At 38.4% G+C, this 16,941-nt stretch overlaps 1 protein-coding gene across 1 annotated transcript in view; it reads right to left on the bottom strand.

Moving 5' to 3' along the window:
* syne3 (spectrin repeat containing, nuclear envelope family member 3) overlaps positions 1-16,941 on the bottom strand; it is an 80,535-nt gene that overhangs the window by 26,177 nt on the left and 37,417 nt on the right. The window contains exons 8-12 of the mRNA XM_084742190.1: positions 8,592-8,766; positions 5,981-6,163; positions 3,634-3,777; positions 2,209-2,343; positions 533-694 (exon numbers count right to left, since the gene is read on the bottom strand). Of these exons, the coding sequence (XP_084598316.1) occupies positions 533-694; positions 2,209-2,343; positions 3,634-3,777; positions 5,981-6,163; positions 8,592-8,766 (799 nt within the window). The remainder of the gene's footprint in view (positions 1-532; positions 695-2,208; positions 2,344-3,633; positions 3,778-5,980; positions 6,164-8,591; positions 8,767-16,941) is intronic.

Raw genomic sequence — 16,941 nt, 5'->3', positions numbered from 1 at the left:
CTCTGGAAAACTCAGCAACAGGAAATCAGAGCCTTCATCTTTACTGATCAAGCTATTGCACTGGACGGGTGGAGCATATTCCACGCCGACAGAACACAAAACTCTGGGAAGAGGAGAGGAGGCAGACTCAAAGTTGACAGTCAGTGCTGCTCAGCTGTCAAGTTTTTAATGTGAACCATCGGCTCTGCCAGATTATATCCGTATCTGGACAGCCAGTATCCAAAAGTTCAAGGTTTGGGTCCAGGAGCTCGTGGATGAAGCAAACTCTCACTGAAAAATTCATCCACCTGAGATGAAAAAGACTGTAACACCATCTCATGCAGGCTGGTTGAAGGAGGTATAATGTTAAACAGCTAATGCACACTACTCAAAGAACATTTTTTAAAAACTGGCAACATTTCTGTTCTATTTTCCAAACTGGACACATCTCCATTAATGTATACAACTAAACCCTTAAATAGATAAGAATTGACCATAATTTTCTCCAAAGACTGCTGATCGTGAGCACAGACGTGCAGGAACATACACACACCTCAGCTTCGTGCTGGCGACCCTCGACACTCCACTCTCCTGAGGGACTGCGGAAGGACTCCAGCTTCTGCTTCATAATCATCAGCCACTTCTCGATGTTGAGCAGGCTGTCGTGGAAGCTCTCGTGGTCATCGATGCTCTCCTCACTCTCCTGCACCTTCATCTGCAGACAAAAGAAAAACATCAGCCTGACAAAACACATTTGGAAATTCATGCAGTGCATTGGAAACATCTACAACAGCTGTTATTATGCAAAAAAGTCACTTTATATTCCAATTCTGTAGCAGACGCTGCAGCAGTTTTAGTGTGAGAAGTTCATGACTGAGGTTTGATCTGTTAGTAGTCCAGATGTTTGTGCTCTGTGGAAGTGATCTGGTCAGCCAGGTGTTGCATAATCAAACAGAAGAAATAAAATAACTGTGTTTTAGAGCAAACCACAGGGCAGCAACTAATGATTACTGTTATAGCCGATTAATCTGTTGATTATTTTGTCAATTACTTGATTCATTGTTTTGTCTAAAAATGTCAGAAAATGGTCAAGTGGTCTGTCCAAAATCCGAAATTACAGATATCTTGTTTTGTCCACAGCTCAAGAATATTCAGTTTACTGTCATAAAGAAGCAAAGAAACAAGAAAATATTCACATTTAAGAAGCGAAAAACAGATAATTCTTTGATTTTTCTTCTTAAAATAGTAAAAATAAAATGATGAATTGACTATCACAATAGTTGAAAATTAATTTAATAATTTCTTTATAATCAATTACATCATTACAGCTCTAGAGTACATCAAAATCTTATTTTAGGTGTAAGTGTCCACTGATGCCTGAAATGAATACTGCAGTTTATCTACATTGATTAAAAAGCTGTTAGAAAAACGACTCCTGCAAGTCTTCACAGGAACTCCATTGATTTTACACATCAGAGTGTGTTTCTAGACGTTGGATTCTACTGTGTAAGTGAAAAAAGTTGTATTAAGTCTTTAGTGTCTCCACAGAGAGACAGAGTGTGAAGTCTGATAAATGTCCTCAAGTGAATTGTGGGTTGTGTAGGTGCCAGATTTTGACAGGTGGAATAAAAAAGACAATATCTCTGCTTCTGCTACATTAGTACCAAAAACCTGTCCATCATGAGGCTGAAAAAGTTACAGGAGTGAAATGCTAAATCGTCTGGGTTTTCTTTCAAAGCTGTATTCATTCAGTTGAATTGAACTGAGCCACAGAAGTAAAGTTGAAGGCTGTAAATTCAAAGTGATGAGCTAAAAGACAGTACAAAGCTCAGAAAAGCAGAGAGGAACTGCAGGGTTGGTGATAATTAATGTGTCTTTCGTCACAATGAGCAGCCCATTACCCCTGTTACTGTGCACACAGTCATTTGATCCATTGTTAATATAGAGGAAGTGACTGGAGCAGCTTTAACTATAGATGAGTGCTTCATCAGATATGAAGGATGAGTTCTATTCAGACAGCAGGGTTCCTACACCTTTTTCAAAGTCAAACTCTTTTCACTTTTCAACCATTTTCAAGGTGCATTTTTAGCATTTTCAGCACCTTAAACCTGTGGGAAATTACACAGATATTAATCATATTACACTCAAAACGCATTAAAATTCAAGTGCTGCAAGCAATTCCAGTTCAAACCTTGAGAGAGAGATGTTTCAAAGGTTCATGTGTCTTACCCTCACTGTGTTGTGCAGATGTTTCCACTCAGCGTACAGCCTGTCATACTGAGTCCTGTTGCTCTGACTGGATGACACCAGAGTCTCCAGAGCTATGATGTGAGCTTCACAGTCCTCCAGGTCCTTCTGGATCACCTGAGGACACACAAGACACACAGTGTGACATGGAAGTAACATAACAGCTGTTTTAGTGTAAATTTTCAGGAAACATTTGTTCATTTGTAACATCACTTACAAGTATGTCACGTTTAGGTCCTGGGTACTACAATATTCAGTACGATGTTGCAGCACAATCAGGTGGGGTAATAGTTTGATAATGAAGAGGTATCAATTAAAGCAAATACTGGGTCATGACCCACAGGTGGGTCACAGGAGATTTTATTTGGGTCCCTTAAAAGAATAAAAGGTTATGGAAGAAATTCTGCAAAATTTGAAATTAATATCTGCAGTATGGCTTTCATAAAGCATTTGAAAGGTGTATATTGTTTTACTGAGGAAAGAAAAAAACAAGAGCCTGTTAATTCTGCCTTAATGCACTTATTTTCTCTCATTTATGAAGTAGGGTAAAATGTTCTACACTATACTATATAAAAATATAGCATTTCAAAAACTGAATAGAGTTGAAGTAAGCTGCCTTGAAATTTTATCTCAACTTTTTTTTTTGTTTTGTTTTGTTTTCTTGATGAGAGGAAATAAAAAGATTGAGATGACCTGTCAACTCAGCATAAATTCATTTTTGTTTATCTCTAAAGTATTTAATGTGTATATGCATGTGTCAAGATCATATATGGTTATTTGGAAATGGCAGCAAAAATGGCCAGGAACACTGATTAATGCACAAATGAACTCTCCCATGATTTATTAAGAAGGCCTATTGTGAACTGGGTAATCCTAGACTGAAATTTATGTAACAGGGTAATAAGAGGCCCAAAACAAAGGGCAACAACATTTTTAAATATAGTCATAAGGAAAAAGTATTTAATATTGGTATAGTAATATTTTGTTAACGATATAGTGACCTGTTAACAACAAAATGCTTATATAATGCAATATTTAGATTAAAAATGGTGACATTAATGGGATAATAACCTGATTATAATGAGGTAATATGGGTTGATGTCCTCACAATATTACAGGCTCCTATCAGTGTAATACTGTACACATCATATGTTTAATGTTGTAACTTGTTACCTGGAAACATGTGTGGTAGTTTCTGTGTAATAACCATGAATTAATTAACTATTTAACTAAAACATGTCGTTCTGTTGATACATATACATATTTTACATTTCATTTTAAAGGAAAACTTTCCTGAATATGATAAAGCTAATGTTGCACTGTGGTTACCTACTGCAGCTTTGGAGAAGATGCAGACACTTTGGCTGACTCTGACTTGGGCCTGGTCTGACCTGGGATTAAACTCACCCTGAACTGGTCCGATTGGCTTTTTTTAGCCAGGATGTCAGGCTGAGGGCCGTCAGCTGCAGCCAGTCGATCCCGGAGACTGGCAAGCTTAGAGCGAATCAACTCGTAGGCATCACCAAAGTCCTTGGTTCTTGAGATCAAGCCCTGAGAGTGGGTAAAATATCATTAGGTGTGTTATTATACAGCCTGTCTTGTCTGGATCACTTGTTTTAATATCCTTCATAATGAAATAAAGCCAACACAAGCAGCTCAGGCCTTCTAAACAATTCTGTTTTAACACAACTTTCAAACTGTAATAATGTGCGGGATGAAATTATGAGCTTGTGAGCATATGATTCACCTCCCACCAACGGACATGAAAAATGGAATATATGAAAAGCTTGAGAGGTTGTGGAGGTATTTTTAGATCCTGCCTGCAGAGTCTGATGGCCTTAAACTCATTTACATGTGCACGAATCGTTCGTTGATACCTCAGGAGGAATATTGACCTCACGCTGTGTGGCAGGAGGTGGCAGCTAAAAAACAGGCTCTGAAACAATCACTCATCACACTCTGAAGTTTGATTTCTTTGACAAAAAAACAGGCAATTAGGCAATCAGAGTTATATAATCTTGCTGTGATTTGTCCGAGATACATGACAGAGATACAGACGAGGTCATCTGGAGACCTCACAGGAACCCTGCATCAGACTAGCTGAAGCATAAAGACATTTTAGTGATTTTTTTCCTCCTTGAAAATAAACTTTGTATATGTAAAAGTGTAAAAATGTAAAAAAAAAGTGTTATGATGGAAAAGCAGTCCATATGAAAAGCAACTCAAAGCAAATGGCTCATATTTACACACTTCCTTTGTTGTGGCTTTATATTACCCACTAAAACTGCATAATGTCATTTTCAGAGTCAGTCATTAACGCAACCTGTTTTAATTAGAGGTGCGTTAAAAAAATCAGTTAATCAATTCAAATCAATTTTCATTTGCCTGGTCCTGTATTGACTCATAAAATCCCCAAAATGATCTTTTAATATTTGTGTTTTCTCCCATGGATGTGTGGTACAGCCTGCAGTTTTAAACCTGTTAATCTATAATCAGCCTTTGGCACGTGATCAACCATGTTTGATAAAAAGTACATGATTAATGTAACTACTTTGGGGTCAAGTCTTAACGTAAACATTAATATTTTTAATAATGCACCAGGTTAGATGGTTCCTTGGACTATTTGCAGGATTAGTTCTCTGAGAATCTGTTTCATATCCAAGCAAAATTAATATGTAACTTATATATCCCCAACTGAACTGAATTGAATCATGAATCGAATTAAATCTGGATCTTATGAGTCAAATCAATTTGAAAATCTGAATTAATACCCAGCTCTAGTTCTAATTGGCTCTGTCTTTACATAAGAGAAGAAAGGCAGGTACTTCCTTTCAACCTCAACTCTCATTGGTTATTGTAGGCTGTGGACAGGACATGGAAGTTTCTATTGGCTCAAGTGAGGTGTCAATGAAAAGGTCAGAGCAGCTGGCATTTTGATATCAAGATATCGTAGTATCTACATGCTAACTCAATTTATGATAGAAAATATGTTGAAGATTAGGACAGAAACAACACAAAAAACCTAAAAAGCCTCTATACTGCTCATCTGGTATAGTCTCCTAAAGCCTGGACATGCGGTTCACTTGTGTGTGTACACCGTCACACCAAACACACCCACTTCAGACAGTGAACCATGCGAACGTAGCTCCAAGCTAAAGATCTACAGTGAAGATTCAGACTAAAAACACGGAGTAGATGACATCTTTCAAATTGGCAGTTTGACCACTGTTTTTTTTTTCTGTTTGAAAACTGGTCACCATTTACTTCCTTTCTTTGGCAGATTCTGCAAACTGTTTTCCTGTGAAACTCCAGCAGTGTTTCGTGGACCAAAAACTAAACCTGACATTCAGTTGGCATGAGGGTGAGTAGATAATGAGTGAATTTTCAGTTTTGGGTGAACTATCTCTTTAGTGAGACGCTTGGCCGCCACAAGCCAGTTATCTCTGTGGTAACTGTTTGTTATTTTGGACCATGAAGTCTTTTGCTTCATTTGTGTAAATACTAATCACCACTGAACCACGTAAATAATTTTGTGTGTGGCAATAAATTGCTCACTTTTCCTTTCAGCCCTGCTCTCTACGCCTTGTCCTTATTTTGCGTCCTGACATCCTTAGACCAGGGCACAACGGGCAGCTTCATAATGAAATCTTTCAAACAACAACACAAGAGGGGACTTTTATTTTGAAAAGTTTTCTGCATAGTTTGGATAGTTCACTTTCAGATTTAAGATGCAGTTAAAGTAACATTTTGATACCTGTAGCCTGCTCTTCCTCTGCAGCAGCTGAGTGTGCAGCAGCTCTCTGTTCCTGATGGCGGCGTTCAGCTCGTCCTGCAGGCCGTCAGACCTCTCAGGACCGAACACAGAGTCCAGCAGGTCCCCCTTCACCTGCAGCAGGCTGAAACGCTCCTGCAGCTGGACACTCTCCTTCAGCAGGTGCTAACAGAGAGGACAGAAATGGAGGACACATGAATGCTCCACGCTGCTGTATGTGGGCATTCGCAAATACTAGAGCAAATATAAACATGTGCAAGTTTATGTTCAAACCCACACATTTTCATAAAGTTTAAGTACAGAAAATATTCTCAAAGAGATTTTTAAACACAACTTCATACAGAATTTTTATGAATATACAGTGCTGCCACAGTGATGCAACTCTTACGCAATTTTTCTGATCTTTCTATTAGCAGGACGTAAATGTGTGAGCTTTTTTTCCTGGATACACTCATCCACATCTTGACAATATAATAAGTGGCTTTGTTTATCCTCATTGTTTTCTGTCACAGTGTAACAGAAGAGACAGCAGGCTGATGGCTGACCGAACAGGTCTCTAATGGTACTGTCAGATTTTCCACTGTGTATCTGTCGTAACAGAAGTCAGAGCATGTCGAGGTTTCCACTAACATCAGGCTGGAGACCAATTAAAACTAAAACTACTCTGTGAGGGGGAAAATATCTTCTAGTATATTTATGATGTTGACGTGTGTAAAACTCTCTGACACTAGAGACATTACCAGACTATTTATCAGATCCATGAGCTCTCTCTGTCTAGAAGTTAACTCCCACTGTTTCATTAAATATGCATCTAACAGAAAGTTAAAGGAGCAATATGTAGCAATTGCACATGCAGAAATAAGTAATGCAGTCCAAACAGCGAGTTGGAGCCATAGACTGTATGTTGAATAGGCTGAAATCCATATCTTATGTATGATCTGTGGTTGAAGTGATGTTTCTTCTGGCCCTCTGCTCTCCAGACTTGGGGAAGTTTGGGGAGGCTGCAGGAGTGCAAGATGTGTGTAACTCTGTAAACTGACAAAAACAAGCGAGGAAGATTCCTCTACTGTAAGCTGATCAGCTGTTTATCCTCCTGAAGACCCGGCAATTAATTTTTGTCCTCAGTGTGAAGATGATGGGAAGTGTGTAAAGTGCAGCATGTGTCTCAGAGACCAAGAACTGCTTCCTAATGTAGCATCGCATCATAAAAACATGTTCTGTCATGTGTTTTAACCATGTCCACAGTCAAGATTTACCCACTGAGCAGTTCTGAATAAAATTAAGTACAGACACATCACAAATAGATGTTATTTTGCAAGTTTTGCAAGACTGTGTGGGAGTCCTTTTGCAACTTTTTGGTCTGCTCGCCCCCCCCCCCCCACACCTGTCTCATCTAATAGGTGTGCAAAGTGTTCCTTTGTTCTAAGTGCCTAAAAGAAATTGAAAATAATAAGTAAAAGTTAGAAGTGACATTTAGCTTTACAGGGGACAGAAAGTCCTGTTTTTGATCCATTCATCTCCCACAACTACTTTGATAAACTTCTTCCAATACCAGCTTCCTCCGTCACACTAGACAAACTTAGCAATAGAGGAGGCTGGTAAACACAGCACAGCAACTTGACAGCACAATTGTTTGGAGAGTGATGTGTGCATCTTCATTTATCAAGCTTCAACACCAGTATACATACTAGTCACCAATACCTACAGCGTTACCACAGCAACCCTTGCAGATAGGCTGGTGATGTTGAGACAAAGAAATCTGATCTGATCACATGCAAACAACAGTGCACTCAGTCTGTTTTACAGATCTGAACAAATGTGATTTGCCTGCAGTTTGAACAAAGCCTTGGTGACACCAGAGAAGGGATCAATAAACACATCAGGATCAGTAAATAGCTCTAGAATTAGTCTTTCTCCATATGTCCATGTATGCTGATGAAACAGGATGAAACCTCAAAACAGTCAGATGAATGAGTCAGCTGTCTATCTGACTTCACATTTACTCCTCTTAGATCTTTGTAATAATTCAGAATGAACACATAACAGACATGATCTAAAAGGTGACAATGGATCGTTTTTTGTCTTCTAACAAACTACAGGTGAGCTACCTGAAAGAGGAAAACTCTTTCTTCAAGCTGCGATAATGTATTTTTTGGCCACTATGGAGCAGAAGAAATCAGCTCTGAACACAACACTGACAAATCAGCCAAACAAATAAGCCAAACAGTTGTTTATTTACACATCTAGAAGACAAGGGGTTACATTATCATTCATTTGGGGCTGTGTTTCAGTCCACCTGAGGAATATTAGTCCAATATTATCTCTCTTTTAGCTCTGATTTTTCATCCCTGCCAAATTCTGAGAAAAATATGTGTCAGCTGCTAAATGCTCCACTGTGTTCACAGCTCATCTCCAACTGTGTCTGTCTGCTGTTTGCTGCTGAGCAGGTAGTGTACAGTGTGTTTTTACAGCTTTTTCGCTGCCTGCTGCAGCCAAAAACAGCACTATGAGAACAGTGTAGGTGAACCAGTACTCTCACACTACACACTGTCATTCGATACATTACACACAAAATGAAGGAAGTGTGTTTTACCTCGATGTTCTGGACCAACATGGCGATGTGGGAGAAGTCGGTGACCTCAGCAGAAGCCTCCAAAACCTGAGAGACCATGTGGCTCCACTGGGCGTAGACCAGCAGAGGGTCCTGGAGGATGTTCCTCAGCCCTGACTCGGACTCTGAACACAGCCTGGTCGCTCTGCACTTCACGCTGCAACATGAGCACATGAGACAGAAGTTTCTTTGAAGGAGATTTACAAGAGAATTTCAAAACAGACACACAAAGCCGTAATTAACAGTTGGTACATATAGACTTAGCTGAGCATCAAAACCATGTGAAACAGAAACAGGTGCATTCAGTCTCTGTTACAATGCTGAAAGTGTGCAGCATGTGGCTGCATCACATCCTGGCTCTGCTCTGGCTCACTCACAGCAAGAAATAAACTAGATAATCTGTCAAGCATGAATACATGTTTGTAGCTCCTTTAGATGGTAAAAGTGTTGGGGCTATACTTGAATACGACCTTTTATTGCTTTTAAGTTAAGTCTTTCATTTTAAATGCCATTATAGGTGACGTCACATTACAACTACTGTCTGTAAAATGTAGTTTTGTTGATTTATCTTCAAAATGTAATCTTCAAATGATCATGATGATCATGATCACCTGCAGCTCAGCAGCTCAGTAACAACTTGATGAACACAGTATTTATGAGTGCTTCTCTCTCTCTCTATCCCCCTTGCAAACATCAAGCCCCCCAAAAATCTTTTATTGGATGTGTCAGAAAGTCAGACACAAATGAAAATTATGATACACAGTCTCATGTGAAATTCATGTTTCAGAGATGCAAGCTGCTCAGGCAGATGCTTAGATCTGCAACAATTAGTCGATTTATCAATAAGTTGATTGAAAGAAAATCAGTTGCAAGCTATTTAGTTCCAGCTTCTTAAATGTGAGGAGAAATGTGACATTTCTTTGTCATTTATGACAGTAAATGAAGAGTCTTTGGGCTGTTGGGTGGACAAAAGTAGCAACCTGAAGTTGATATTTTATTGACTAAAGGATTAATTGTGAAAATAATCTGCAGGTTGGTTGATAATGAAAATAATAAACCACACTGACCAAGAATGTTCCAATTAGACATTTTGCTCTCATCATATTAATATTTATTATATATTAGTGTGGTTAAGGAAGAAACAGTGAATAATGTGAACTTTGTTTAACTTCATACAGTAAAGTTAAGAAAAGTAAGGCAACATTGTTATTAATAATGCCATTTCATTTGTTTTCACATTCATCTGCTGAATGGGGAAAGTTTCTCTTTGCTCACTTTAAAGAGACAGTTCACCCCAATTACTAAAATACATATTTTTCCCCTGGCCTGTAGTGCTGTTTATACATCATACACATGGGACTAAAGATGAAAAATTCAAACCACGTTTCTCTTTCCAAAACTCATGACCACACTACTCAAGATAATCCACAGACCTTGCTGTGAGCAATTTTATGTAGGAACTACTTTTTTCTGCTATAAAATATACTGAACTGCTTTGAATCTATTGGAACCACTTTCGTTTTTACTAGAAAGAAAACAGTTCCGACACAAAACTGCTCATATCTAATAGAAAGAAAGTTGTTCTGGTAGATTCTACTCTAGTACCACAGTTCTTTTTAAGGAACTACTTTCTTTCTGCTGTAGGATCTACCTCAACTACCTAAGAATCTAGAGCCAAAAAATACATTGGAAAAATTCAAAACCTTTCCAAAAACCATGACTTAATAACAATCATAAGTTCTGGTAAATTCTACTGCAGAAAGAAAGTAATTCCTACATGAAACTGCATAACAAGGGCTGTGATTGATGAGACACCACTTTTCAAATGTATTTTTTGGTGCTTTGAGCACCACAAGCCAAGTGCCATTTAGTTCCATTATACTGGAGAGAAGGCAGACATCTCTACAGCTGATATCTCCAAAACTCTGCAACTCACACCAAAACTATCTAGATGGATAAACAGCACTACAGGCCAAAGGAAAAATATGTGTTTTGGATTTTGGGACTTGTCATTGTCGACATTAAGGACTGCACAGTTTGTTGTAGGGATGCAAATATTAAACTCCCCTCCTGTGTTTTGGCTGTTGCTCTTCACTTTGCAGGATGATGTATGTGCACAGTTTGTTTTCACATTCATCTGCAGAAGTTTCTCTTTGTTCACCTTAAATCTGTTTAACACTTGGATATACCAGATGGACTTTTTACAAGTAAAGAAGACAATCATGGTCCAATTTGCAAAAGTGTGTTGAGGAAACTCGCAGTGCACATACTGAAAACTAAGAATCAAGCAAGAATCTTTTGCCCTGCAGTTCCAACAAACAGTATTTGCATATTCATAGACTGTGGATGTTTAATAAGGGGGAAAGGGTAGATGTAATTAGAAAAAATGTAAGTAATGAGCAACTTTCTTAAAATATCAATTTGTGCGCAGAAAAAAAGGATCCAACTGCACAGGCAAAGGCAAAGGATCCAACTGCAGTTTTTCAGCAAATCAAAGTATGACTGTACAAACAGCCAGGATTTTGGCTAACAGTTCATCTCCATGTTAAAAGTTTTTTGATGTTCATATCTGGGGCACAGTGTTTCCAGAAGGAAACACATAATCCAGCAGACAGATTGCAGTGGGTTTGTTAGGCTGGTTATGTTTGTTAATCTGGCTCTCTGCGTGTTTTTGGTGTTATTGCGTCGGGAGTGCTGCTGTGCATGTGAACATGATGCAATTATCTGTGCTTTTGCCCTCCTTTCCCCTTGTGATGTGTTGTGGAAGCTTGTTCATTGTATCCTGTGGTGTTTATCTGAAAAGTCTACAAAAAATAAAAAGCCTCCACTGATGCTACAAAGTTGGAGGGAACCCAAAAGCTCAAGAGCGAATGGTTTAGACAGAAGCACAAAGGAGTGAGGATGGACAACAACAGAATGTAGATAATTACAATATAGGTTTTCAAATCTGGCATCCTTGCTGTAGAAACCTGCTCCTGAATTGCTGAAAGAAAATCAAAAGGATCCATTCTTCCGGTGCTCAATACATTTCAAATCAACATGCCCATTTGATTTGAATACTTTTTAATTTGAAAAAGAAATTTTATTCCTCAAAAAGGTTCATCTAAAAGTCAACAACTACTTAAACTCAGCAAAACTAACTAAATTCAATAGAATATTGTCCCTGAGCTGTGAATTTTGTATTCAATTTCCTTACAAATACCACTGAATCACATAATTCTTTCCAGGAAATTCATCAAACTATTTGGAAGCTATTAGGAAATAATGGACCCATTTAAAAATGTGTTAGCATTTTTCTAACATAATTAGGGCGATAAAGCCACAAAATTCACAAATGTGATGCTTAATGGTTTGCTGCACGTCACAGAGCAAATAGTGAAGCCGTTGCATCACCAAAATGTTACTTAAATCATCATTACCTCGCAGCCGAGGGAACACTCACAGCTCAGAATAGCTAGCTCATGTCTGAGTTTTAAATATCCAAAAGTGGAGCACTCCATTAAGCCCCACAAATCTCTGAAAGTAGCACTAAAAGCTAAGTAGGACGACCTGCTGCAGGAAAACAGAATTCAGACATGTGGAATATTTACACATTATTTGGAGTAGTTTATATTTAATCATGACCTGATTCTGTTGACACATTTTGGCTGGATTTTACCCGAGCAGTTATTATTGTTATCGTCAGGTAGAATTTTGGGAAAATGCAGTTTTAATTTGAATATATTTTCTACCTCATAAAAAGCCTGCACATGAAAGATTTTTTATTTTGAAAACTACTTTGTTTGCACTGGTTTGTGCTCCTCTTCTCCTCTTGAATTACTGTATTAAGACATTTCTAGTTGCATTACTTCCACTAACTGTTGATATGCATTAACAGTTAGTGGCAGGCTGGATTACCACCAGGACAAAGTGGCCCCATACCCCCAGGGGCCCCAAAGCCCCAGGTTCCGTTGCAGCAGTTAGTTTGCAGCGATTTGACTTACAGTCATTTGTATTTAATCACATTAGGCTGCAGCAAACCTGGCGCCAGGCAGGTAGCACTCCAGCAAAGATAAAGTGCACACAGTGCACACAGAGGATGAACGGGGGCTCAGCAGCTCTTTGTTGCCCCGGGGCCCACTAGCAGGATAATCAGGCCGTGATTACCACCCGGAATACACTGTGTGTGCGTCCCACCAACCCCATGTCTCTGGTGTACATGTGCATTCTTGTACATGCGCTGGTACATCATGTAATACACAAACATGACAAGGACTTATTCATCACAATGTTACTCTGCTGCTGTCAAAAACTCCACAAGGAACTTTTAATCTTTTGCTTATTCTTTGTTTCAAATCACAGGGTGTCTGCAAGTTTAATGACAGTGTATATTTTAGACTATTTAAGATCTATTTAATGTGAAGTGTTGACTGTAGTTCTTCATGTTCAGTGTCAATTTCTTCAACAAACAACGGCCTTTGATTGTAGAAGTCAGGGTTGGGCCGATGGACGATGTCTCCGTTCATCATGATGGCTGACAGTCATGGACCACTGAGCCCTCTATCATCAGCATGTCATGATTTAACAGCCTTCTGTATTTGAGGTAATTTGTCCCTTAAGAGTTGCCATATAGTTGTTGCCTAAGTTCAGTTTGTAACGTGTAGGAGAGACAATACAAAGAAACCGTTTCTGTAGGTCATCGCACCACATCTCCATGTTGTAGGGCTGCAGCTAACAATTATTTCCATCATTGATTAATCTCTTGATTATTTTCTTGATTAATCAATTATTAACAATTAATGGTTTGGTCTGTAAAATGTCATAAAATGTTCTTAAGTCCAGATATTCAGTTTACTGTCAGAAGAGGAGTAAAGAAAATAGAAAAGATTTACATTTGAGAAGCTGAAAGCAGAGAATTTGGATTATTTTTATTTTATTTTTTTAATTAAACATTAACTCTATAATAAAAAAAATCTAAAATTTTATGCCCTCAATGTTAAATTAGTTTTTTCAGTGGTATTTCATTATTTTACTGAAATGAGAAATTCCAGTATCATGAGTACATTAATCCAATGGAAAATGTACATTTTAACAAACCGGGTATATGCTTTTAAAACAAGTTCAAAGCCTTGACAAAGACTTACATTGGTCAAAACATGTTGGCATTTTGAAAGATATTGGATAATTAATTTTTTTTCATTCATTCATTGGTACCACTTATTTTATAGAGTGCCTGGACTGATTTCCAGGTAATACCAACCTTTATTTGTCAGTCAACAACAACAACAACAAACTGCATACTTGTATGCTTTTACCAGCCTGTGTGTCAGTGGCTGCAACACAACTGACACTGTTCCCATACTTGCTGTGTTCTTGGTGTGTAATTTAAAAGAATGTCCACAAGGTGGCAGATGAGGACCAAACCCACGGTTCCACTGTGTCTGCGATTTTGGAAATCCTTCAAATTCTCCATAATGTAAATATAATTAGTCATGAAAACACTTGAGCTGATTTTTTCATGTGTTGTTCAGAGTGTGCTGCCGACCTTATTTCACATCCTGACACACTCTTCACACTGTTCACGGGCTTCAGTGCATCCTATGGATGCATATTGTTCATGTCTGAGGACACGTGAAGAGATGGAGGATATGCAGTGCTGTCATGACGCAGTTCAGCTAAAAGCAGGTATATCAGTGCTGTCAAAACACACACTGATCTCCTGGGCCCTTTCAGTATTTGAAAACATGTTCTTTAGCTGCTTCTGTTGACAGGCTGACAAATACTACTGCGTCAGTCACCATTTAACTTTTATACAGTGAATCATGCAAAGAATTTTCCTTCTTTACTAAAAAACTTCAGATGCTGTGTGTCAGGTATAGAGTCAGCATTGTCCTTGCATCCACTTAAAACCAATTCAATAAGTACTACAAACTTGAATCTTATCAACCACATAACCTTGGAGGAAACTGTGCAATTATTGAAATCCTCCTCCTGCTGTCTTGATGTTCTGCCTACAGTTTTTAATCAGAAATATTTTTAACTGCATGGCATCAGATCTTCTGCAAAAAGTCAACATTTCTCTACTGTCAAGCTATTTCCCCACAGGCCACCAAAACTGCAGTTATAATCTAGACTTTAATAACTGTTACAACACAGCTTAACCCCTTCCTGGTCTTGATGTTCTGCAGTCACGATTTCCACCTCACCAACGTTTAGACTGCTTTTGTTAGGTTTTTGAAGGACATCCACTTAAGGAAAGGTAATGAAAAAGTTTCAGCCTCCCTCAACAAAGAAACACTTTTGTTTTGCCCCCATTTTTTCATGAGTTGAAGGTTTGTTTCTCAAATTTTGAGAGCACTTCACCTTTGCCGAGATAATCCATATACCAGACAGGTGTGGCGTACAATGAGCTCTCAGTGCTGCATTCAGCACCGCACAAGTTAAAAGACAGACTGGAAAACTGGGTGGGACTTTCTGACACAGTGAATCTTATTTGACAGGGATTATTTGTGTCCATCGGCAAAATCTGAGATTTGGAGTCCCCATTTGGCTCCATTCTTGGGCCACTTTGGTTCATCTCCCACTAGCTGAGATTTCAGAGAGTAACAATACATCTTACTATTATTACACAAACAACACACAGATTTATCTAACAATATCACCAGGTGCCTATGATCCCATACAAGCAAGAAAGTAAGTGCACTGAACAAATCAATGACTGGATGTTCCAGAAATTTTACGGTTAAACAAAAACACAACTGTCAAAGATGAGAAGTCAGTCCTCAACTAATTTTACCTACCTATATAAATAAATAGAGAACACCGTAATTTTTTATAACAAATTTGCATAATAAATAAAACCTTACCTTACAAATACGCTAATTTAACACTAGATAACAGGTAAAGTACTAATGAAAGCAAAATACAGTTAGAGATGTTTGGATTCTACTTCCTAATTCTAATATCATCATATTTGCTAACCTGAGGATGTCTGTGGTGCTGTCATCATCATCACAAAGTCATCACAAAGTCATCAGACGTGTGTTTTATATCTATGCACCCCATCTCCAGGGTGAGGGACGCCTACACTACCAGCTGATGAGCTTGGCACGGGGTCGAGCCCAGTTCATCCCTCTGCGTTTAAGTGTATCCCGTGCATCACCAGTGAGTGAAATACAGCCACACTTTAGACAGTTAAGCTTGGCATTTTAACTGTGTTCTCTGTAGCCAAGAGTTAAAGAAAGGCTTATGTCACCTGCTGCCAAAAGCTATGTTCACCCTGCAGGCAATCTGTTCTTGTCATGACAGTTTGAGCAGCACAAATCACATGGAATCAGATTTGGGCTACTTTCATATGTGGTCCTAAATCAGGTACAGGTGTGATTTTTTCTAAAGTGATCTTAGTATGAACAAACTGGAAATTGTGCGATTATGTTGACTTAAATTACAATATGTGATATGATTAGTGGGAAGGATCACTTTTGCATTCCAACTGTAGTTAAAATCGTGATAATGTGATTTTTTTTTTTTTTTGATTTTTGGTTTGGGTTCTGTGATTTGGACATTGCACTTGGCCATATTGTGATTTTGTGATAATATTGCATTTAATTTTGCTGTCCTAATGCGACTTTTAAATCACTCACGCAACACTCAAGTGTCTCGACAGGCTCTTGTGGAGAGGCGTTGACAGATGTATTTGAAAGTAGCCCCTTGATAGCCTGAAATTATTGTGAATGAAATCTGTTTCTGTGAAGCCATTCACATCTGACCCACCAATCGCAGCATCCACACACTCCTCCATCAGTCCATGTTCCACAAAAAGCTGTAATTAAAAAATCTGGCTCTTTTTCTCCTTGTCCTCGTCTTTGTCCTTGTTGTCATCTGCTCATGAATTTAATGGCTTCCAGCTTATAAATGAAACCAGAGACGGGGCCGATCCCATCTAATATTAGTATTGGGGGTCCAACGTGAGGTGTTTATCGGGTATCAAACTCACAACACCAGTCCGTATTCTAAAAAGTCTATAACATCAGGTGTTTGATGTTTAGATTCAACAGTGTGATTCAGTGACTTCAGTGCTCCTTTTACTTCTATTCTGCTTTTGAATGCATTAAAAACTTTATTTTAATCCTCTTTATGTGTCTTTTTTGTATTGCTTCATGTTTCTCTTTTATCTTGTCTTACTGCCTGCCTGTCTTATGTAAAGCAGGTTGAACTGTCTTATTGGTGAAAAGTGCTACACCAACAAATTTGCATTGCTTTGCCTTTAATTTGATTCAGCTCACAACAGAGTCAGAGTGGTAAAGAACATTTTTACATCTCATGTTGTGAAGTTAGACAATGATCCCAATCT

This window comes from Lutjanus erythropterus, chromosome 18 (genome assembly GCF_056507025.1).
Source record: "Lutjanus erythropterus isolate fLutEry1 chromosome 18, fLutEry1.hap2, whole genome shotgun sequence".
In the NCBI taxonomy this organism is placed as follows: domain Eukaryota; kingdom Metazoa; phylum Chordata; class Actinopteri; order Lutjaniformes; family Lutjanidae; genus Lutjanus; species Lutjanus erythropterus.
This window is presented reverse-complemented; position numbering and strand designations above follow the sequence as displayed.